The 22,947-nt window shown below is 40.6% G+C and overlaps 1 protein-coding gene across 3 annotated transcripts in view; it reads left to right on the top strand.

The window, feature by feature from the left end:
• Positions 1-22,947, top strand: part of tnfrsfa (tumor necrosis factor receptor superfamily, member a) — a 66,649-nt gene that overhangs the window by 30,782 nt on the left and 12,920 nt on the right. For all 3 annotated transcript variants that reach the window (XR_013932545.1, XR_013932546.1, XM_080419755.1), the window contains exons 2-3: positions 10,089-10,290; positions 17,275-17,406. Coding sequence is in view for 1 of the 3 variants with exons in the window: in XM_080419755.1 (XP_080275881.1) it covers positions 10,089-10,290; positions 17,275-17,406 (334 nt within the window). In the remaining 2 variants the exon portion in view is untranslated. The remainder of the gene's footprint in view (positions 1-10,088; positions 10,291-17,274; positions 17,407-22,947) is intronic.

Here is a 22,947-nt window from a genome sequence, read left to right as displayed (position 1 = left end):
TGAACACTTCTTAGTTTTAAAGAGCATCGTGCAGGCCAGGCCAGGGCCAAATACCAAATAAACTTCCAAGTTTAAAGTGCAGCAACAAAATCAGGCTCACAATATAATTATACAAAATCTAACAAAAAACAAACAAACAAAAATAATACAGGCCTTGCCACCTTAGGCCTACTGGCCGAGCCCCTAAAATAAATAATATATCAAAAATCAAATGTAAACATGGAACCCTTCCAAGTTAAAGTGTAGCTGCAAATGGATCACAGAAATATTATACATATATAATATGAGGTACTGTAGGTATAATATATAAAGGTAAACAAAACTACTTCAAGTAGCATGGATGGATTATGAAAACATCCAAACATTTGGCAAATCTCATGCTTCTACAGGTTGAGTGCTAGGAATACAAGCTGGTCAACTCTAGCTGGTTTCAGAGCTGACCTCTGGCATGTCACAATGTTCCCACTTGCACTGAAAGCCCGCTCTGAAGGGGAACTTGTGGCAGGGATGCAAAGATATTTTCTCGCTAGCTTGGCCACATGGGGGAAATGTGCCTCATTCGCCTTCCACCATTCCAGTGGATCTGTGTCTGGACCAGCGTCCAGTAAGAGATAGAGGGTGAGCTCATTTTCAATGGATTCTCTGCTTGAATGAGGGGCCGCTTGGCTTGGCTTTGCTGCTGTTTGAAAGTAGCTGCTCAAACTCTTCTTTTTTTTCTTAGCAGGAACCTCCTCTGGCTCTGGCTCATCCTGATCTCTGGCAGTGGCAGCTGACGGAAGGGGGACTGCCTCTGGCTCTTTTTGTTCGGCCACCAGCTTCTGCAGCTCTGCAGCAGCTCTTGTCTTGATGTAGTCCACCCTCTCTTGTTTGATGTATGTGGTTTTGAACCGAGGGTCAACAAGAGAAGCCATGTCAAGCAGCTCCTGGGTTTCCTGGTCATCATACTTCTCATTTAGGTATTTTAGTATGCCCTCTTTGATGTTCGTGGTGAGCTGAGTGTCACCATCCTGATGCTTGAGTATCTGGTTGTTGAACAGATGGAGGACGGGTTTCAAGTAGGAAACACTTGGGTAGAGCTCCCCAGACAAGGCATCCGTAAACTCCTTGAGAGGACCCAGTGCCTTGTTCATGGACTCCAGAACGTCCATGTCCTGCCAAGTTGGGACCAGGTGACGCACTTTCTTGTCGGCACGGAGAACCTGTGAGATAGCTTTCTCCTGCTCGAGCACCCTTTCAACCATCGCTTGCATAGAGCCCCACCTTGTAGGGGTTTCTGTGATCAGCTGATGACTGGGCAAGGGTGGCTTTTGCTCTGCTTGAGCTTTGGCCAGCTCCCGTCTTCTCTTCCATGAATTGGAGAAGGCAGCCACAATCTTCTTGCAGACGCCGACTGCTCGGTCCACCTGGTGTAGTTTCACACCCCTCCCTGTGGAAATAAAGGAGAAGTAAATGTAACGTTCTATACTTTTTAAAATATTACACTGTGTACAGGACAGGTAAAATGTATTAATTAATTACATGTTATGAATTTAATTTATTTATTCATATATATATTTTTTTTTTTGTTTAGTATAGAGGTCCACACTGACATCATGACTTTACAAAATGATGGATTGGATGGAGGAGTATTCTGTATTTTTAGCTTTTAACTGGCTTTTAAATGCTCAGAAATATTGTAGGAGAATTTTGCCATTATGGCTGTTAATATAACTAAAATGGTTCCACCATAGTGATAGTCCATACATTAATCCTCTAATCCTCCACAGTGGTTCTCAAAGTGGATTTCAGGGACTATGTGGGTTCCTTTAGGCCGTCTAAATTGACCCATACAAGTCTGTAACTCTGACAGTATACAAATGGAACCAAATGAACCCTAACGTCAGAGTTAAGGGGAGACCTTCCTTGACACTGCTCTGTTCTAAGGTATTACTGTGTATTTATATGCATTTTTAAAAACAATATATGTATTAGCAATTTTCAATTAGGCTATACAAAACAACAATATGGCTCTTGTGTTAAAATGCCTATAAATGATCAAACAAAAACATACACATATACAATAAATGACATTATGAAAACAAAAAACAAAAATGTATAAGCATTTTTAGATCGATTTAGAGTTACTCACCAATGGCTAGATGAAGACGGTGGCCAAAACACTGCAGGCGTGTTGTATTCATCAGCTGAAGGGCAAGGATGTTGTTGCTGGCGTTGTCTGTGGTGATACATACGAGGCGATCCTCCTGCAGTCCCCACGACTCAAGGGCTTCAGTGAGACCTCTGGCTATCTCGACTCCAGTGTGGTCTTCTGGAAAATAACTTGTCTGTAAACACCGACTGCAGAGGTTCCAAGCTTGGTCGATGAAGTGTATCGTCAAGGCCATATATGGATGTGTCGTTCGGCTCGACCACATATCTGTTGTTGTAGCGTAGAACATTCCCTTGTGTATCTCCTCCTCCACTTTGGCCCGGCACTCATCATATAAACCAGGTAACACGACTTTAGTGATGTGTTTTCGGCTGGGCATTTCGTATCTAGGATCGAGTGTTTGCACCAACTCACAAAACCCCCGTTTCTCGACCGTGTAGATTGGAGCCATATCTTTACAGATGTGCTTGACAACGGCAGTAGTTATGTCCTTCCATCTGCGGGAGGTATGGCTATATGGTGTGCCACGGGTAAACGCCTGTTCCAAAGTCTGCGTCTGGAGTTGTTTCTTCTTCTTCTTAACGTCAACGTTACTCCCGCCGGCTTTTGCTGCTTTTTCTCGTTGACTCTCTCTGTATTCTTTGTCATGATTCTTTCTCAGGTGATAAAATAAGTTAGTCGTGTTGGAGTCCGGTGATGGGACCGGGCAGCGGCATACTTTACAAACTACTGTGGTCTGGTCCGTGTCGGTCTTTTTAAATCCAAACCACATCCATGCGACAGAAGTTCCCCCTTTTTTAGGTACAAGCTCCTCGGTTTGTGTTGGCTGGTCATCTTGTTGATCCTCTTGTTGTTGTTGCGAATTAGTACTGTTACCCTGGTCAGCTACGTCTTCCTCCATAGTTGTTTGTTTTGTTTATGCTTTAGCAGCGTGCGTCCCTGGGCATGCCGTATGTCGCGTCGGTGACGTAAATACTGCCGTAAAGCGTGTTTTGCGACATTTTGCGATATAAACGATAGAGCTTCATATTAAACGATAGACATTTTCTATCGTCCAGACGATACATATCGACATATCGCCCAGCCCTACACACACACACACACACACACACACACACAGTCCTCTGTGCGTTGGGTGTTTTTTTTCCCTCCCCTCGCTCGCTCTTTCACATGGCTTTCTTCTCCTCGGTCGCTCCCCATTTTGCCTCTTTCGTCACATCCCCCCACCCCGCGCGCACACACACACACACACACACACGTGCGCGCGAACACACGAACACACAGTGTATTCAAGTCTTTGACTTGTCCCACATCATGCTTGCCGTTCTCTCTCTCTCTCTCTCTCTCTCTCATTTTATCTCCCTCCTCTTTCCTTCTCTTTTCTGTCCCACGCCTCTCTTTCTCTCTCTCTCTCTCTCTCTCTCTCTCTCACACTCTCTCTCTCTCTCTCTCTCTCTCTCTCTCTCTCTCTCTCTCTCTCTCTCTAACGCTCTCTCTAACGCTCTCGCTCTCGCCCTCTCTAACTCTCTCTGTCTCTCTCTCTCTCTCTCTGAGAATGTTTGGATAAATGTAAATGGTGTGATTGTGAGTGCTCTGCCTGCCGTCTGCCTGCCTCTCAGCGTCTGTGGAAAGTCTGACGTGAGCACAGCACAGAGAGAGAGGAAGAAAGGAAAGGGAGAGCGAGAGAGAGAGAGAGAGAGGAAACGTCTTGTGAACAACAAGGCATGGCTGCCATCCAGAGAGCAAAGTCTAGCATCAAACTCCATGCAGTCAGTCTCTCCCCATCTCTCTCTCTCTCTCTCTACACTGTGAAACTCTGACTTTACCACACTTGGAGGTTCAAATGGATAAAATGCACACTGAGGGTTTTTACAGCTTGTAGCTCTTTATTTCTCATTGACCCAGTCATTTCACACAGTCTCTGGCCCGTTGCTAGCAACACTTTCACTTAAAGGGATATTTCACTTTCAAAACAATTTTGGGTCATTTTGTCGTCTGGCTTTTGTCAGCCCCCCAGACAGTTTTTAAGTTGCTTGGTTCGGTATTTAGATATTTGATATTCATTTTATCAGACACGCCCCCTTCCTATACAAAACCATTATAACTTCAAACTCCATTTTAACCATGTTAGATTCATCAAAAGCACCCGTCCTTGGTTCTGGTGACTGATATTGTCCTCCTAATACGTGAGGGGGCCGTGTTGTCTTTATTACTTTTTTAATTTTTTACAATGGGTTTGTATAGGAAGGGGGCGTGTCTGATAAAATGAATATCAAATACCTAAATACTGAATCAAGCAACTTAAAAAACTGTCCGGGGTGCTCCCAAAAGCCACCCAAAATGACCACATATTCTTTTTTTAAAGTGAAATATCCCTTTAACCCTATATGGTTTACCGGAGTCCCTCAGAGCTCTATACCTGGTGTCTCTTCTGTAGTCGCTCTACATTAGATGCTGGGGTTTAAGAGGTTTAGCCCTGCTGTATGCTTTTATCTTACGATAAATAGCCGGAGAAAAGACAATCTACGAGCTCAAAACGGGTCGTGAGCTTGTGTATTGGCTTTCCCCCCAGCTATTTCCCCCAAAAAAAGAAAAAAAAAGAAAACAGCCATCGCACTCTTGTGGAAAAATCGTCTAATGCATTTTTGTCTTTGCCATGCATTAGACAGTTTAATAGTATTTTTAAAAACTGTTCGTCGTTGTCACCTTTGTACCAAAGCACTCTGTTTTCATTTTTTTTAAAAGCACAAACAAATGTAAATGTTATGAAGCCATAATAGGCTTACATACATTATGTCAGTGGTTCCAAATGGACCCTTACAGGTGACCTGTAAGGGTCCATTTGGTTCCATTTGTACACTCTCAGAGTTACAGACGGAACCAAATGGACCCTTACAGGTCTCTAACTCTGTGAGTGTGCAAATGGAACCAAATACAGACCTGGTCTGTAACTCTGAGAGTGTACAAATGGAACCAAATGGACCCTTACAGGTCTCTAACTCTGTGAGTGTACAAATTGAACCAAATGGACCCTTACAGGTCTGTAACTCTGAGAGTGTACAAATGGAACCAAATGGACCCTTACAGGTCTCTAACTCTGTGAGTGTGCAAATGGAACCAAATATACCCTTACAGGTCTGTAACTCTGAGAGTGTACAAATGGAACCAAATGGACCCTTACAGGTCTCTAACTCTGTGAGTGTACAAATTGAACCAAATGGACCCTTACAGGTCTGTAACTCTGAGAGTGTAACAAATGGAACCAAATGGGCCCATTTGTACACTTATACACTGAGTTATGGGGGTCCTTGAAATTAAAAAAGGTCCGAGAACCACTGCATTATTATGTCACTGTGACGGTGTGTTCTTTGCTCACGTTTTTGCCAAAGCTTGGGGCGGGACCCTGTATGGAGACCATGGACACTGCTGTGTGAATGTGTGTCTGTTTTGTTCTGCGGTGCAGGCTTTAGTATCGGTGTGTATTGTATGGATACCTTTTTGAATACTGATTTGATTGTGCCTTTTGGGGCGGGATACTGTGATGACACTGACTTTGTGTCGGTTGTTGTTTGTTGTTCTGCATAGTTGTACAGGTGTATGCTACTCTAGTGGTTCCCAAACTGGGTGTCGGGAGGATTTTGGGGGGGGGTCCAGAGATGATTGGCTTAATGTGCAACATTGTTTTCTCACTCGACAATAAAAAAACAACATACAGTATAAGAGTATACAGGGTATCTGCACATTTCTGAAGTTACAATTTAATGACTTTGAAGACCTTTTTTTTCCTCCAGTATTTTTGTATAATGACATTTTTGAGAATTGGCAAGTGCTGGGCTGAATCGGCCCAGCATCTACCGTAATTTCCGGACTATGAAGCGCACCTGAATATAAGCCGCACCAGCCAAATTTAGGGGAAAAAACAAATGTGTACATATACAAGCCGCACTGGACTATAAGCCGCGGGTGTAAAATCCATAGATTTAGAAGGTCTCCTAGTGGCCCAGTTTAAATTATGATTATTTCTGGGTGGTCGCGGCCTGAAAAGTTTGGGAACCCTTGTACTACTGCATAGTGCAGGGTATGGTACAGGTGTATACTACTGTATACGGTTGCTTCATTATTGATGGTGCTTTTTACGTCTCCCTAGCCCACTGGTTCTCAACCTGCGGGCTGGGGCCCACTAGTGGCCCACCCATCTGACCACGGCCTAGCCCATACATGGGCAACTGGCGGCCCGGGGGCCCACATGCGGCCCCCACCTTCACTTAATGCGGCCCGCAGGTTAATATGGGAATACTGATAGATTATTGATTTCAGCTGTTACAATTCCAAACATGCAAACGTGACCCACTTTAGTTACTTCAGTCTATAGATATTAATAGCTTAATGACTACTATTGCAATGCTATTGTCTTTTTTATGTCCAATGTATTTGTATTTAAGTTCATAAAGTTAACATAAGTATAACTAAATGCATTTGAAATTAAATAAAAATGTTACTTTTCAGGATTCCAATTCAAAAGTAGCAAAAATAGCCGATTTACAAGCTCAAAACGCGTCGCGCTGCGACGCGTTTTGAGCTTGTAGATCGGCTATTTTTGCTACTTTTGTGTGACATGAAATGACGAAGTAGGGCATTAATTACGAAATAAAAATAAAATACGGAGATAAGACGTGTCTGCCCGACAGTACATGCAATGTGGCCCTCTGGAGTGAGTGTGGAAATATAGTGTCCCTCTCCATCATCAAAGTTGCTGAAAGTGGGCTGAAAAGGCTTTCAAGATGATCCAGAAAAGGTTGAGAATCACTGCCCTAGTTCCCTTTGTATTGCTACCATTGTTCTCTTATAGCACTTTTTTTTCTGGCTCTCTATCTGTAACTTAACTGCTATTTTCGCTGCCAAATTGCGAAAATAGCCGATAAGCGCAAAATAAATGAAAAGAAACCAAATTGAAAAGTTTGATGTAAAACAAAAAAGAAGTGAATGTTATGAAGCATATAACGACGTGCCCAAAATAGAATCAGAATAGTCTTTACTGTCACGTCATAGGTTTACGTATTTTTTTTATTAAAAAAAAAAAATTGTGCTCCATAATTCGTCGTTTTTGTGAGAGGAGAGAAGATAGGCGTATAGGAGTAGGAGAGGAAAGAACATAGGTCAAATAATCAAAGATATACATATATGTTGTAGTAGCGGGTATGATGTTTAGAACCTTAGCATCATGTGCAGGTGTGTGGATGTCCTTCTTTTTTTAGGATCATTAGCATCACAATGCAATGGGGACGTCTGGTTGAAAAAGGTTAACTAGGAAGCGCCACACCCTTCTTTCATAGCCTCAACCTGACTCTCTCTCTCTCTCTCTCCTCTCCCCACCCTAACCTGTTCTTTCTGTCTCCCACCCTCCTCTGTTAGGATTCAAGGTGAGGTGTGTGTGTGTGGGGGGGGGGTGTATGGGTGCTGTATCTGGGTGCTACACTGCACACACAGAGAGAGGGGGAGAGGGAGAGAGACAGAGAGACAAAACCTCGGAAAAGTGGGCCCTCTCATTTACACGGCGGGTGTCGCGTTGCATCCATGGCGCTTCGTGGCGGTGTCGCATGTCCCAGCATTCAAAGGGCCGGGCTTTAAGAATGTGGGTCATTTGAAGTAGAGCCACTAAAGTGTGTTGTTTCCCCGCTGAATGGAGCCTTCTCACGTTGACACGCTGAAAAGCCGTGAGAAGCAAACGCCAGCGCCTGGGGGCCGCACTAAAGTGTTCGGGCTGTATTCTTTCTTAGCCGCTCCCCCCCCACCTATACAAGCTCCTGTTATTATCCAACAGCAACCATGAATGGATTACTGCCCTGGAATCACATTCGATACGGGGCCCTGCCTGCGCTAGTGTTGGCTAAGATATCTTATCAAACCCCCATTATGTCGTCCTCCACACACACACACACACACACACACCCCCACACACACACACACACACACACACACACACACACACACACACACACACACACACACACACACACACACACACACACACACACACACACACACACACACACACACACACACACACACGATGGGGCTGGACTTGCATCTAAACAAAACGGTGCACACCAGGAAAAAACAGATCGGGAAGTAATTAAGTTTGATTCTTCCCTGCAGTGATTGCCAGTGTTTATAGCGTTTAACGCTGTGTCACCCATCTGCAGTGTTAAAAAAAGTAAAGTAAAAAAACAAAAAATCTCTACTTTTACGCAACAACAATAACATTTTAACTTTATTTCAGTTAGGCTCAAACATGGGTAAAAAATGCATTCTACTATGCTGCCACAAACATTTGGAATGACCTACGAAATACATAAAGGAGCTCGACTCCCTAAACAAACTCAAAAGTAACCTCCTGTCCTCAAAATGAAGTGAACATAGTTTAACTCCTCTGACTCTGCCCTCACCCTTCCTTTCTCTGTAAACATACCTTATGATTCTACTGAGCTTTAATGTGTTGTGTTGTGTTGTATTGTATTTGTATTGTATGTAGTATATGTATCACTGATGCACTGAGTCCAATGGACCACAATGGAAACAAGCGCCCTGGGGCTTTTTGTATTATCCTTAGCATAACCTTTTGACTGAACTACCTGTAATGTTAACAATCCTGCAAATAAAGTATTCAATTTAAACACAAGCCTATTCAAAAATGTTCACAAATAGCTGATCTACGAGCTCACAACGCGCCGACCTGTTGTGAGCTCGTACATCGTCATTTTGTGATTTTTTTTTGCATCTAAACACAAGGTGCACACAAGGGGGAAACGGATCATGAAATAATTGAGTTAGATTGTTGCCTGCAGTGGTTGTTAGGCTTTATAGCGTATATAGCGCGGTGTCGTCCACATACAGGCTTGTTTTTTTTTGTGTTGCCCTGTGCCTGGCTGGCTGCAAGGCTGTGTTAATTGCCTCCCCGCTGCAGATGTTCACAGATCAGATGGTTTAAATTAAGACCGTAGATTGCTCACACAAGGTTTCTGATGAGAATACAGACTCTGCTCTCTACTCGTCCACATGCAATAGAACACTGGTTTCCAACCTGGGGTCCGAGACCCCCTTGGTAGGGCGTCCAAAGATCACTGAGACGCTGTGTCTGTTTGGAGGTGGTTCCAACATTTTATAACACGATGCACAAGATCATAACTCGCTTTCAGCACTGTTTCTGTCATACCGATTTTTGTTTTTTGAATTTTCAAAGTTTCAAAAATAGCAGATCTACAAGCTCACAGTATACTGAAAATAGCAGATCTACAAGCTCACAATGCACTGAAAATAGCAGATCTATAATGCTCCCGATGCATCGTGACGTGACATATTTTAAGCTTTTAGATTGTTACGCTATTTGTTGTTTGAGAATTATTGGGGCTTAAGTGGTTAACATTGAAAAGCACACGTGTGCGCGTGTGTGGGGGGTCCCAGTCTCAGCTTTGGCAGATGTAAGGGGGGCTGCAAAGAAAAGAACGTTGGTTCGAATATATAAATGGTTGGTGAGGTTTTTCTTTTTTTGTGCTTTACTTTATTTGTTTATTTGGACGGGACAGGACAGTTTAGTTTTTCTCATCGGTAGTCCCAACATGTAACAATAACACGAGATATTGCAGGAAAAGAAAACTATACATGTTTCTGCCATATAATCTCAAACAACGAAAACCACAACAAAACAACGAAAAGACCACAATACAAAGTGCACACATGTAAATGAAACCAAACTCTACGTCTTGTGTTAACCCATGAAGACATGAGGCCGATTCAACAAAATGTATTTGTATTTTATTATTTTTAATGGGTTAAAAAGAGATTGGTAAAATCACAACAAGGCTACGCTAAGAGCAAACTTTTTATGTGCACTAATAATGACCATATATTCTCCCTTCCTCTCTCTCTCTGTCTTTATCAGGTCATGGTGATGGTGCTATCATCAGGCTTGCAGGGTGTCACAGCGGCAGCGGCGGAGCTGGCCCTTGGCGTGGGCGTAGCGGCATCACCTCAGTGGTCCAGCGAGGACTACAGGAACCAGACTCTGCTGAGGAGACATCGCGTCTGCGTGGAGAACCAGCAGTACTTCCACCAGGGCCTCTGCTGCTCCAACTGCCAGGCTGGTAAGACCAACGATAATAATCATAATGCATGCAAATTGTATAGCACTTTTCTAAATACTCTAAGTCACTTTACAGAACAGAACAAATAAAAAACGACTTTATTAGGGGAAAATAATTGTTAAAAAGGGTAAAATAAATATATAAAAAACTAAACACACATTTTAAATATTTAAAAGTTGAAAAGGGGGATTTGAATTAGGTAGGGAATGCAAGGTTGAAAAAGTGGGTTTTGGGTGTGGACAGGAATATGTTAAACTGTTTAATTTCAGGGACCCCCACAAATGGTTACATTTGTTCCAATTTGTACACAATTTGGTTCCATTTGTACACTCTCAGAGTTACAGACCGGTAAGGGCCCATTTAGTTCCATTTGTATCGCAGTTCTTGTCTCTTTAGAGGTATTCAAACATGTTGCACAAAAGCATAGTTTTCAGCAAGATGTTTCTAAAAGTTACAACTTTTGTGTCAATTACAACACTCAAGCTCAAGCAACTCAACACGTCCCCGTTGTGAGTTTGTAGATCGGCTATTTTCACTATTCGTGGTACGAGAAGTATATAGGGTTTAAGTGGTTAGCATGTTTGAAAAACACAAGTGTCTGTCTGTGCGTGCGTGCGTGCGTGCGTGCGTGTGCGTACATTTGTGTTTTTGTGTGTCCAAGTGAAAAAGGCTGGGAACCTCTGACATGAACATGCATACTATACATGCCTCATGAAAAGGTGACAGTGAAAGCCATCCCAGAGCCATCCTACACAACATGTTAGTTGAACCTCTATGCATGTGTGCCTCAAGATACAATAAATACCACTGTACGTAGTGAAGATCATTACCGTTTTACAAGTGCTACACTTTTTAACACAAACCAGAGCCGACGTGGTTATTTGCTGTCGTTAATGAGGATTGAACTAAGGAATAGAGACACATGGGTTACAGTTCTCACTCACCACCACTGTTTTCAACATGTCTTTCTCATGGTTAACTCTTGGCTTCCTCTAAAAGGATGATTTATACATGGTTCCATGGCCTGTCACGCACTGAACATAGCCGATCTACAAGCTACAAGCTTGTAGATCGCTATTTTTAGTGCGTGACATGGCACACAACAAACTGGTAAACGCAAGCCCTATAGTAATTATAAAGATATGAAAGGTATTTTTTACCTTTTAAAGAGTATTTGCATTTGTTAAACTAGCAACTGTTCAGAAGCATCTTCCAAAATGCCCTAATGGTCTAAGATGTTTCATAGAACAGCAGGAACATAGGTTTAGAATGATGATACCAAAGCATTATACTTTTACATATTGTGATAATTGTTTAGGAAGCAAATCGCAGATTGCAACTTGGCCTAATACAACATTTATGAGATTATTGCTTTCTTTTCTTTCTTTTTGTGCTTTACAGCAAAGAAATCCAAGTAATCCAAAGTAAAGTAATTGGGATAAATGACAGGGTTTCCTTCAGGGGTTTCCAGGGGGTCCCCAGGAAAATGAGGAGCAGTTCGACACTGTATCAGCAGTTTAGGCACTGTAACTTTATTTTATACTTCGGATATTCGAAAATAGCCGATCTACAGGCTCACAACGTGCAGATCTTCTATTTTTGAAACATTTTCAATAATCTTGAAAATTTTGGAATACATTTGAATTTCTTTAAAACACAAATCCTCTCTCTTGGGGGCCCTGGCACAACATATTTTCAGATGGGGGGTACGCGGCCAAATATTTTTTTTGGGGTCCTTGACATGAAAATGTTTGAGAACCACTGAGATAAACAACCTCCGTTCAGCTCTATTGGCAGAAGTAAATACATATCAGAGGCCATATGATGACAACCATTTTGCTTTCTTGAAAAGAATGTATTTGGTTGACTTTATTACTTCCTGCTGTTGCTAGCCATTGTAATAGTTTTATTTTATTTTCTTATGTTTTATTGGGCCTATAATTGTCAGACAAGCTCTGATCCATGTAGGAAATGCAACAGGAAACGTATTATTATACGATTATAATCCAATGACCCTATCGAAACTATCGTAAACATTTGATTGAGTTGTCATGTCCGGTTTTATTTGAGATGTGCTCTAAACTTTGAACGAAATTGTTGCTGTTTGGCAGAAACCTCTTATATCCATGTTAAAATGTTTTAATGTTTTTTTGTAAATGAATGCCTTACTTTGTCATCTACAGTGTCACACAAAAGTAGCAAAAATAGTCAATCTACAATTTGTGCAAATATTATATATATATATATATATATATATATATATATATATATATATATATATATATATATATATATATATATATATATATAGCTTTTTTTTACTACATTATAATATATCTTTTTTATATATAAGTGAAAGGGATCGATTGGAACACAGGTTTTTTTTTTTTTTTTTTCATTTCCTGAAAAGGAACACAAGGTTTCTTCCCTACAGCAATGACGTGCACAGCTTTCAATCTTCACTAAGAATCAGAGCGATGCCAGATTTTTGGGTCCGATCCCAATTTGGTAGAGCCCTAGACCATGTTCTGACTGATATTGAAAAACGTATTTTACTTATTAAACGTTTCTCTACTTATAAGCAAACAAATTTAAAGAAATAAACACGAAAAGCTTTTTATATAACCACTTGCCTATGAAATTATTTTCAAAAATAGCTGATCTACAAGCTCAACGTGTCACAATGCATTGTGAGCTTGTAGATCATCAGGTCTGCATTATCACCACGCAATGTTCAGGTTCTGCGTGAATGTACTCATGACACAAACGGCTATTTAACCCTTTTAAGTTCGGGAATGCATCTGTGTCATTTCAGATTTGTTTGACTATTTAAAAATAGCAGATCTACAAGCTCATAGCCCGGCACCGAGTGCTATGAGCTTGTAGATCTGGTATTTTTGAAAAATCGTGAAAATGTGCACAATTCTTTTAGTATATATATTTTTTAAAGCTAACATTTGTAACTCAAATCTTTGCATCTACAATTGTCTTCTATGTTACTATAATATCTTCTATGTTACTATAATATCAGTGGTTCTTAAAACCTTTTTCATGTCAAGGACCACCCAAAATGATATGTATTTGGCCGGACCCCCATCTCAAAATACTTTGTGCCAGGGACCCCCCAGAAGCAAATTTCAAAGACTTGCACAAATTCTCACTATTTTTCAAAAATAGCGGATCTGCAATTTTTGAATAGCCAAAGAAAAAAAAATGACACTTTGATGCGTTCCCGAGTTAAATTAATGCGAATTGATCCAAAACAATTATGATCTTTAGTTTCATCTCTCTTATTTAGTTTAAGGACAATCTACTGTCTGCTAAACATTGAAAATTAGTCATTTTTGACTCATGATCGTGACGCAAAGTCACGCGTCAAAGTATAAATGAGGAGTGTCTTATTATTTAGTGAATAATTGCCAAACCCCTGTCATAAACCTTTTTTGAGGAGTGTGATAGTCAGGTGATACTGTATCACCTGACTCAAAATGACATTCAATTGCATCAGTGGGCATTTTTGTCTCCGCCAGGCCAAAAGGCATGGCGAGAGAGTATGTTTTGCCCCCTGTCCGTCCGTCCGTCCGTCCGTCCGTCCGTGTGTCCGTGTGTCCGTGTGTCCGTCCGTCATTCTGTCTGTGGACAGCTAATCTCCGGCACCGTTGGCTTGCTCGCAGTGAAACTGTGCACACACACTCCCTGGATGCCACAGCAGAACCTCTGCCCCAAATTTTTCACATGGGTCTTTTATAGCGCCACCAGGAGGCCGATTTCTGCAAAACATATTTTTGGACACAACAGATTTTGTCCAAAAATCCTGCAAATCGATACACAGTATCTCTATAGTCATTCAACGAAACGTGTCTTTCAGATTTTTCATATTCCATCCTGATTGGCTAAAAATGGCTTCCAAAGTGTTCCGTTTTGAACAAAATGCCTCAAATCATGAACACAGCATGCAATTTCCTTGAAATTTTGCACGCATATTTCCACTATGTCGAGGAAGAAATGCCACTTGAAAATGTTCAAATCAGCCTCATGGTGGCGCTATAACAGACCGATTTGTGTTTTGACCTATAACTGCACCGATCTGTGTAAAACTTTGTAAGCGCACTCCCTAGAGGTCAAGGAAAAACCTTTGCCCTGCATTTTTCACATCTGCCTTTTATAGTGCCACCAGGAGGCCGACTTATGTAAAACAATTTTTTTAATATTACTCCTTCCAATTTTATCGAAATTTCACGCAAATCGGTACACATGATCTCTACAGTCATGTGATCAAGACGGATGTGTTTGATTTTTCATATTCCATCCTGATTGGCTAAGATTGACATCTAAAGTTTGCAGTAGTGCCTTGTTTTGAACAAAATGCCGCAAATCATAAACGCAGCATCCGATTGCGGTCAAACTTTGGACGCACATTCACACTATATTGAGGAGCAAATGCCACCCTTTTAACATTGGCCTGTTATAGCGCCACCAGCAGGTCTAATTTAGCAAAACACATTTTTGAACAAAATGCTTCAAATCATGAATGCAGTGTCCGATTGCTGTGCAAGGCCTAAGAAGAAATGGCACCCTTTTCACTTTGGCCTATTATAGCGCCACCAGGAGGCCACAATAACCTACCTGACCTGGCGGAGACCTGTGCTCCGAGGAGCACTTTTTCTAGTTTTTATCATCATTTTGTCTTAATCAGCATTTTGAAGTCTGATTTATCTAGAACAAAGTTGATGCCCATTAGGAACGTATTGGCCCTCAGGTAATGCAATACGCATTGTACCTGATGATGTCAGAGTACTTGGAGGCCAGTCTATGATGTCAGTACTATGACATCGTATTGATGACACCAGGGATCTCCATATATGGGTATAAAAGGGACACCGACAGACAAAATGTGTGGATTTTTGCTTCTGGACAACCGCTGAAGCTAGAGGACAGACAGACAGACAGACAGACCGAGATTCCATGATTTTCTAGATGGATAGATAATAAAATAGCAGAGCAGAGGCACAAGCTCACAACGTGTCATGGTGCGAAGACGTGAGCTTGTAGATCTGCTCCTATAAATCAGGCTTTGGTGTTGGATGGATTGTGAATTCAATTTCTAGATCAGTTGTTCTCAAAGAGGCGTCCAGGGACCCTCGGGGAGTCGGGGTTCCTTGAAGAGGTTCCAAATGAACCCGTACATGTCTGTAACTCTTGAGAGTGTACACACAGGTCCATTTTGGTTCCATGTGAACACTTCAGTTGTGGCATCCTTAATCCATTAAGACCGGAAACGCATCTGTGTCATTTTAAGATTTCTTTGGCTATTTTTGGAAAATTTTGGAAAATTTGTGCAAATCTTTGTTTGAATATATATATTTTTGTAAAGTGAACATTTGTATCTCAAATCTTTGCTTCATGGGGGTCCCTGGAACAAAACGTTTTGAGATGGGGGTCCGCGGCCAAATACAGATCTAAACCCTAACAGTATGTTGCTATATCACTGGTGCTCCAACTTTTCCATGTCAAGGACCCCCAAAATGATATGCATTTGGCAGCGGACCCCCCCATCTCAAAACATGTTGTTCCATGGACCCCCCCCCCCCCCAGAAGCACAGATCGCTTTAAAATATATATTATATATATTCAAAGATTTACACAAAATGTCCACGATTTTTCAAAGAAATGGAAGATCTACGAGTTCATGTGCTGTGCTATGAGCTTGTATATCTGCTATTTTTGAATAGCAAAATATTTTTTTAATTGACACAGATGTCTTAATGGATTAAAATAAAAATAAGAACTTTGAGAACCAGTGTCCTAGACGACACTCGAGCACAGAATTGCCAAGCAGCTGCGGTAGCGCTGCCCTATTTGACCATAATATGTCACATAGTTCATATTTTACATAACATTTCATATTTGACCTCTCAGCCTGTACCGTTTTTCTCATTCAATTTTTTTTTTTTTAACTTTTTTTTTTTGCTGCATGTGTTTCACATAAACGGCTGAAAACACATGAGAATCAACTGGTCTAATTTGTGGCATGCGTGAACCGACTGTGAAAATAATTAGAACCATCACGCACACACACCCTGCACCCAGGTCAAAGGTCACTGTATAATCTAAATCTACTGCATCAGTTCCCATGCACTCGAAGCCAGCCATTCACAGGCCTGTAGGCCAGGGCCCACTGGTGGGCAGTGAGGATATTGCAGATAATTGGTAAAACACCACGATTGTATTGATAATATAACATGAATCCATTACGACCGGGAACGCATCTGTGTCATTTTAGATTTGAGCTATAATCATTATTTTATACTTTGGCTTTTCAAAAATAGCAGATCTACAAGCTCATAGCGCGGCACCGAGTGCCGCACTATGAGCTTGTAGATCTGCAATTTTTTAGAAGAAATCTGTGCAAATCTGTGCAAATCTTTGAATATATATATTTTTTTAAAGCGAATCTCTCAAATCTTTGCTTCTGGGGATTCTACAAATGTATTCTAAATCCTAACAGTTTTTTTTAAAAACGTATGTTGCTATAATCGGTGCTTCTCAAACTTTTTCATGTCAAGGACCCCCAAAGTGGGGTATAAATGTATTTGTCCGCCGACCGTATCTCATAATATTTTGTCCCTGGGACCCCCAGAAGCAAAGATTTGAGTTAGAAATGTAAACTTAAAAAAAAAAAATGTATGCCACTTAAAATGACATGGCCAAAACAGGGATGCCAGGATGAACTCCTTTCAACCTGGTGTCTCTATTTTGAGAACGTTTTAATACAGATGAAAATTTTATCAAATGTTTTGCCAAAAAGTGTCAAATAAAGGGATCAAAAGTAAACTAGCAGGTCGTCTTACTTTTGTCTACTGGTCGCAGGACTAAGTATGCAGGGCATAAGTGGTTAATGTGGTTAAGCGTATGCATGAACATAGTGTGTATAATTACGGGGCCTAAACGTGTGCATGTGACTGTTGTTTGTTTGCTTTGCAGGCACCTTTGTGCAGAAGCCTTGCGAGAGAGACTTGGAGCTGGGGACATGTCTGCCCTGTGAACACGGACAGACCTACACGGAGCACTCCAACGGCATGTACGCCTGTCTGTCCTGTACCCACTGTCGCACAGGTAATAATACATAGAATAATAATAGTCATGTACACTTGTCTGTCCTGTACCCACTGTCACACAGGTAATGAACAGCTTTAACCCATTTAGACCGGGAAAGAAGACCCGGGAGTGTCATTTTTAGATTTCTTTGGCTATTAAAAAATAGCAGATCTACAAGCTCATAGCTATATCAGTGGTGCTCAAACCTTTTCATGTCAAGGACCCCCAAAATGATATGTATTTGGTCCGTGGACCCCCATCTCAAAATATTTAGTTCCAGGGACCCCCCTAGAAGCAATCTGAGTTACAAATGTTCCCTTGAAATATATTCAAATATTTGCACAAATGTTCACGAATTTTCAAAAATAGCAGATCTACAAGCTTGTAGCGTGCGCTATGAGCTTGTAGATCAGCTGTTTTTGAATAGCCAAAGTATGAAATATGGATAAAGTGGTTACACAGATGTGTTGAATGGGTTAACGCTCCGCTATTTCTATTGATTACTCACCCCATGGAGCCTTGAATTCATGGAGATTTTTTTGTTTTTGTCGCATTCCTAAGCCAATAATTTGATGACTGGCAGAGACTCAAAGAGTCTACATTGGCGGAGTCAGTCATCAAATTATCGGCTTAGGAATGCTACTAAAACTAAAAAATCTATTTTTTGGGGTGAACTATACCTTTAAGCCCAGTCCACACCAAATATTCACAGTTGCAACATGCAGCCGCATGCAACAGAATCCCCAAACTGCGCCGATCTGCAATGGGGCAACTCAGACCGCTGCAACTTATTGCAACTGTTTCGTTGCATCGCAAAGCTTTGGTCTGGACTGGGCTTTACGTTGCACAGTTAAACAGGCCTCAAAGTCACTCTTTTGGCATAGAAACGAACGCAAACAAAGCTGATTCCGTAATGTGTAACACCCACCACCCATTGTACCGCATCAAGTTTGTCAATCAAGTGTCACATGACATGAAAAGGTTTCACACAATTGAGACGCTTCTGCAGTCCGATTGGCACGAGATAATATTTAGTTGGAAGGTTTTTTTTGTCTCTCTCTCCTTTCTGCAGTAAAACCTGATCTCATTTGGGTCCACAGAGGTAGCAGGGTGTGTCTGTGTTGTTTTTGTGTTTCCTGCGCTGAATGCCGGTGTGTTACCTGTCTCTCTAGAGAGTTTAAGAAACCTGTCTGTCTGTCTGCGCCCACCTGTCTCACCTGGGTGTGGCTCTCTTTTTTATTGTCTCACACACTGTGCTGTCTTTGTGTGCTCTGAAAGCCCTGCGCTGCACAATGCAGAATACTGTTACAACCATGGGACACGTTTTGTGCTTAGTCACTAAAGCTTCTTTTTTTCTTCTTTTTTTTTTAGTAACTGCTTTATATCTTCGCTGTCGGGTGGAAACCTTGTATATCCAGAACTGTTACTTTGCAGAAAATTGGGTAGAAAAATGGATCCAATGTACTTATTATTTAGTCACAAGCTCTTGTTAATTCTTTTCACTGGTTCAATATTTATAAAACCGACAGACAGACGTGACAACTTTCACTATTTTTCACTATTTTATTTGTATATCAAAGATAGCCTCGTAGATTGGCTATGTTTGCTACTTTCATGTGACACTGCATGTATGACGAAGTAGGGAATTAATTTACATAATGATATAAAAAGTCTATATCGTGGAGATACAAGGTTTCTGCCCAACAGTGACGATCATGTGTGTTTTTTTTTGTTCCAGCACTGATTTTGTCTTTATTTATGACATGTAATCATCTATAGATGGATGATATTTAATCTGGGCCGCCATTTTAGTATAAAACAAAAGAAGAAAACCTTTGTTTGACTGTGGATTATGCTGCGTTTAAACACATAATGTAGTACAGTGGGTAATTTGTCTTTTTTTTTTTGTTGCCTAAGGCCCTAGCAGACAGAAAGTGTCAATGACAAGAGTGTCATTGACACTATATCTGTCAGAGCCTCTTTTTACTGTATATTGACAACATACAGTGGTAGAAAGTGACTAAGCACTGCACTTCAGTACAATTTTTAGGTACTGTACTTCTTTACTACTACTTTACTTGAGTATTTCCATTTTTCAATGCTTTATACTTCTACTCCACCACACAATATTGTACTTTTTAGGCTACTTGTTACTTTGACGATTTAGATTATAATGAAAAATGAACCACCAATTAAGCCATGTTTTATACTTCATCTATCCGAAAGTAGCAGATCTACACGTTCTCAACGAGCCGCGATGCAGCGCGTTGTGAGCTTGTAGATCGGCTATTTTGGAAAGATTTAGTCGAGATATTCTATAATATTAAGCCTATAATGTATACTACATAGTAGGAGGTACTGTAGTCGCATGCTGAAAAAGAACAGATCTACAGGATATTAACACGTTACGATGCGACACTTTGTTAGCTTGTAGATCTATTATTTTTAACCGATTAAGATCTGGAACGCATCTGTGTCACTTTTTGATTTGAGCTGAAAAGCATAATTTTACACTTGGGCTATTCAAAAATAGCCGATCTACAAGCTCATAGCACGGCACCGAGTGCCGCGCTACGAGCTTGTAGATCTGCTATTTTTGAAAAATCTGGAAAATGTGTGCAAATCTTTGAATATATATATATTGTTTTAAAGCGAACAATTTTAACTCAAATCTTTGCTTCTGGGGGTCCCTGGCACAAAACATTTTGAGATGGGGGTCAGCAGCCAAATACATATAATTTTAGGGGTCCTTGACATGAAAAAGTTTTAGCACCACTGATATAAAAACATACGTTTTTTCAGAATACTGTCGGGATTTAGAAGACATTTGTAGAATCGGCTTCAGGTCTTGGGTTGAGCATGTGCCCTCTCCCAAAATCATGACATAAAAAAACAATGGTAGGATGTTGGGTTGAGCAGCAAAAATAACATGGTAATAAAACTTGTAATGTAACTAGTCACTCTTGATACCAAGTAATTGGTATTGTAAGAAGTAACTTGTTACAGTACTTGCCCAACACTGAATGATTGTACTGTATTTCTGAAGCACATAGTACTGAGTACTGTATTTGTGCTAATAAAAACATGAAAGAGTCACTTCCGACACAAATATTTATTTAGGAAGCGACGTTTCTTCAGGGCTGAAGAAGGCCAGCCTGTTCTTTTATTTCTCCGCGTCCAAAATCAATATTTGTGCGTCGGAAGTTAGGAGTGTGCCGGGAATCTTTTTTATGTTTTTATTGTTTACAGGCGTTGACAGGTGTGTGTGTGTGTGTGTGTGTTGCGTCACTTTGAACTTTGAACTGACTAACTACTTTCAACCTGGCATCCAGATTTTGGGCACGTCATTAAAGGCAAGAATTTTCAAAAATATTCAAAGCATTTCAAAATCTTTTGAATTTGTTTGGAATATCAGATCTACACGCTCACAATGCGTCGCGATGACGCTTAATTAATTAATTTATTTTTTATTATAGGGCTTAAGTCCAAAATCCTGGTCCTGGGTATCAATCGTGGTACGAGGGCAGATTTTATAACATCCTAAAATGTATTATTCATGACCTGCAAGTATTAGTCATGTGACTAGTTTGAGTGTTTTAAAATGAACCCGGGCAGACTGTACATTGTGTCATTCTCATGATGTGAAAGAAAGGCAATTTTTTTTGTTGACACCTTTTCACACCTGGTTACATTTGGTTCTGCCATTTGAACAAAATACAGTTTATTGGACCGTAAATATAATAGAAATGCTGTGCAAGCATGTGGAAAAAGGCTGAATTGGATTTTGTTCACGGTACAGCTGAGTGACTTAACATTTGGCTACACTGCCTAAAAAGACTAGTGATATTGCTCTGTAGTTAAATAAAATAGTTGTGTATGCGACTTTTGTCATGGTCCTAGTAGTAGTATGACAGGAGATGCAGTTAAGCTATTTTCATATTTTCAAATATGCCCCCCTTTGAAAAACTATTTGGACAACCCTCGCTTGCTGGTTCGCTCGTGGTTAGACATTTTTCAGTGCAAAAGTGGCCTATTGGTTTCAACACACCACATAGTGTTGTCATCACCGGGTTATGTATCTCTGCAGCTGGATGCATACATGTTTTGCTCGTGTTGTAGTTCTGTTGAGCTGCATTTCAATGCGCAGCACAACATTTACATAGACCTTTCTGCTCACACCCATTTCAAACATATTTCTTTTAAATGTAGCTGCCAACACATCAGCTCCAATGCCAGTAGTCGGCTGATCCAAGACATACCGGAAAGAAATATCTGTAATCTGTCATGTCCAGTAAATTCAAGAGAGGAAATTACAACCTTATGTCTTGACAATCACAAACATGTTATCCAGGGTCACAAAGAGCTAGTCAATTAAGGGTGGTGTAAGTGATATCTCTTTCTGTTCAAATAATTATGTGTTAAATACAGTGGTGTAAAGTAAAGTACATTTACTCAAGTACTGTACTTAAGTACAGTTTTTAGGTACTTTTACTTTGCTGGAGTATTTCCAATTGTCTATACTTTTACTTCTACTCCACTACATCTCGGAGGCAAATATTGTACTTTTACTCCACTACAATTATTTGAAAAGTTTAGTTACTAAGATACTTTGCAGATATAAATTATTACATTCTAAAACATACATTAACCACTTCTACATCTACAACGCGTCCCATCGCGACGCGTTGTGACCTTGTAGATCTGCTACTTTCAAACATTTTGGTACTTTTACTTTTGGTATTAAGTACATTTGAATACCAATACTTTTGTGCTTTTACTCAAATACATTTTTAATTCCGGACTGTTACTTGTAACAGAGTACTTCTACATTGCAGTATTGATACTTTTACTTAAGTAAAACATTTGAGTACTTTTTCCTCTACTGGTTAAATAGCTCTATTCTGTTAGTTATCGTTGCTGTGTAGAGTGTTAGTTCAGTAACAGGTGTCTCCACGTCTCTCCAGCTCTTCTAGTAAACAGAAAATACTCAGGTCGGGATTCAGGTCAGGATACCAATTTCATCCAATCAGGAGAGAGAAGTCATACAGGACAGACGAGTGAAACTGGAAGTGATTAAACATTATAATTTTTTAAATAGCAGAACATTTTGGGACTGGAACACTAAAGCTGATAAATTATCTTTTTGGGGGTTCTTGTCGCCAAGAAAATAACGTCTATTAGCAGCAGCTCCAGGACAATGTAAAATGCAGGAGATAGTGGACAACACACAACACAGCGTAACAAATGGTTACAATAAAGGTGCTTGTGTTGTTTCATCTCTTTGAGTGTAGTTTGAGCTCCATTGGGGGCAGCACCTCGCCCCATACAGGTGTGTTCTTTGTCCTAGTTCTGAAACAAGAAAAAAGGCAGAACAAAACGCTGTCACCTGACACCTCACCGGTTCTGGCCATAAAGTGAAGCTATTGAGCCTTCATTGTCTTGCCGTGTTTTTGTGTGTTCTAGGTGGAGGGAAGGATATCTCAGCCCCTTGTTTTTGTCCTGCCCTTTTCATGCCATAGATGTTATGATATGCACCTGGATCAGTGGCTCTCAAACGTT

The sequence above is a fragment of the Gymnoscopelus braueri genome (genome assembly GCF_963280865.1).
Source record: "Gymnoscopelus braueri genome assembly, chromosome: 22".
Taxonomy (NCBI): Eukaryota; Metazoa; Chordata; class Actinopteri; order Myctophiformes; family Myctophidae; genus Gymnoscopelus; species Gymnoscopelus braueri.
Note: the sequence above shows the minus strand (reverse complement) of the source record. Positions and strands in the feature narration are given on the sequence as shown.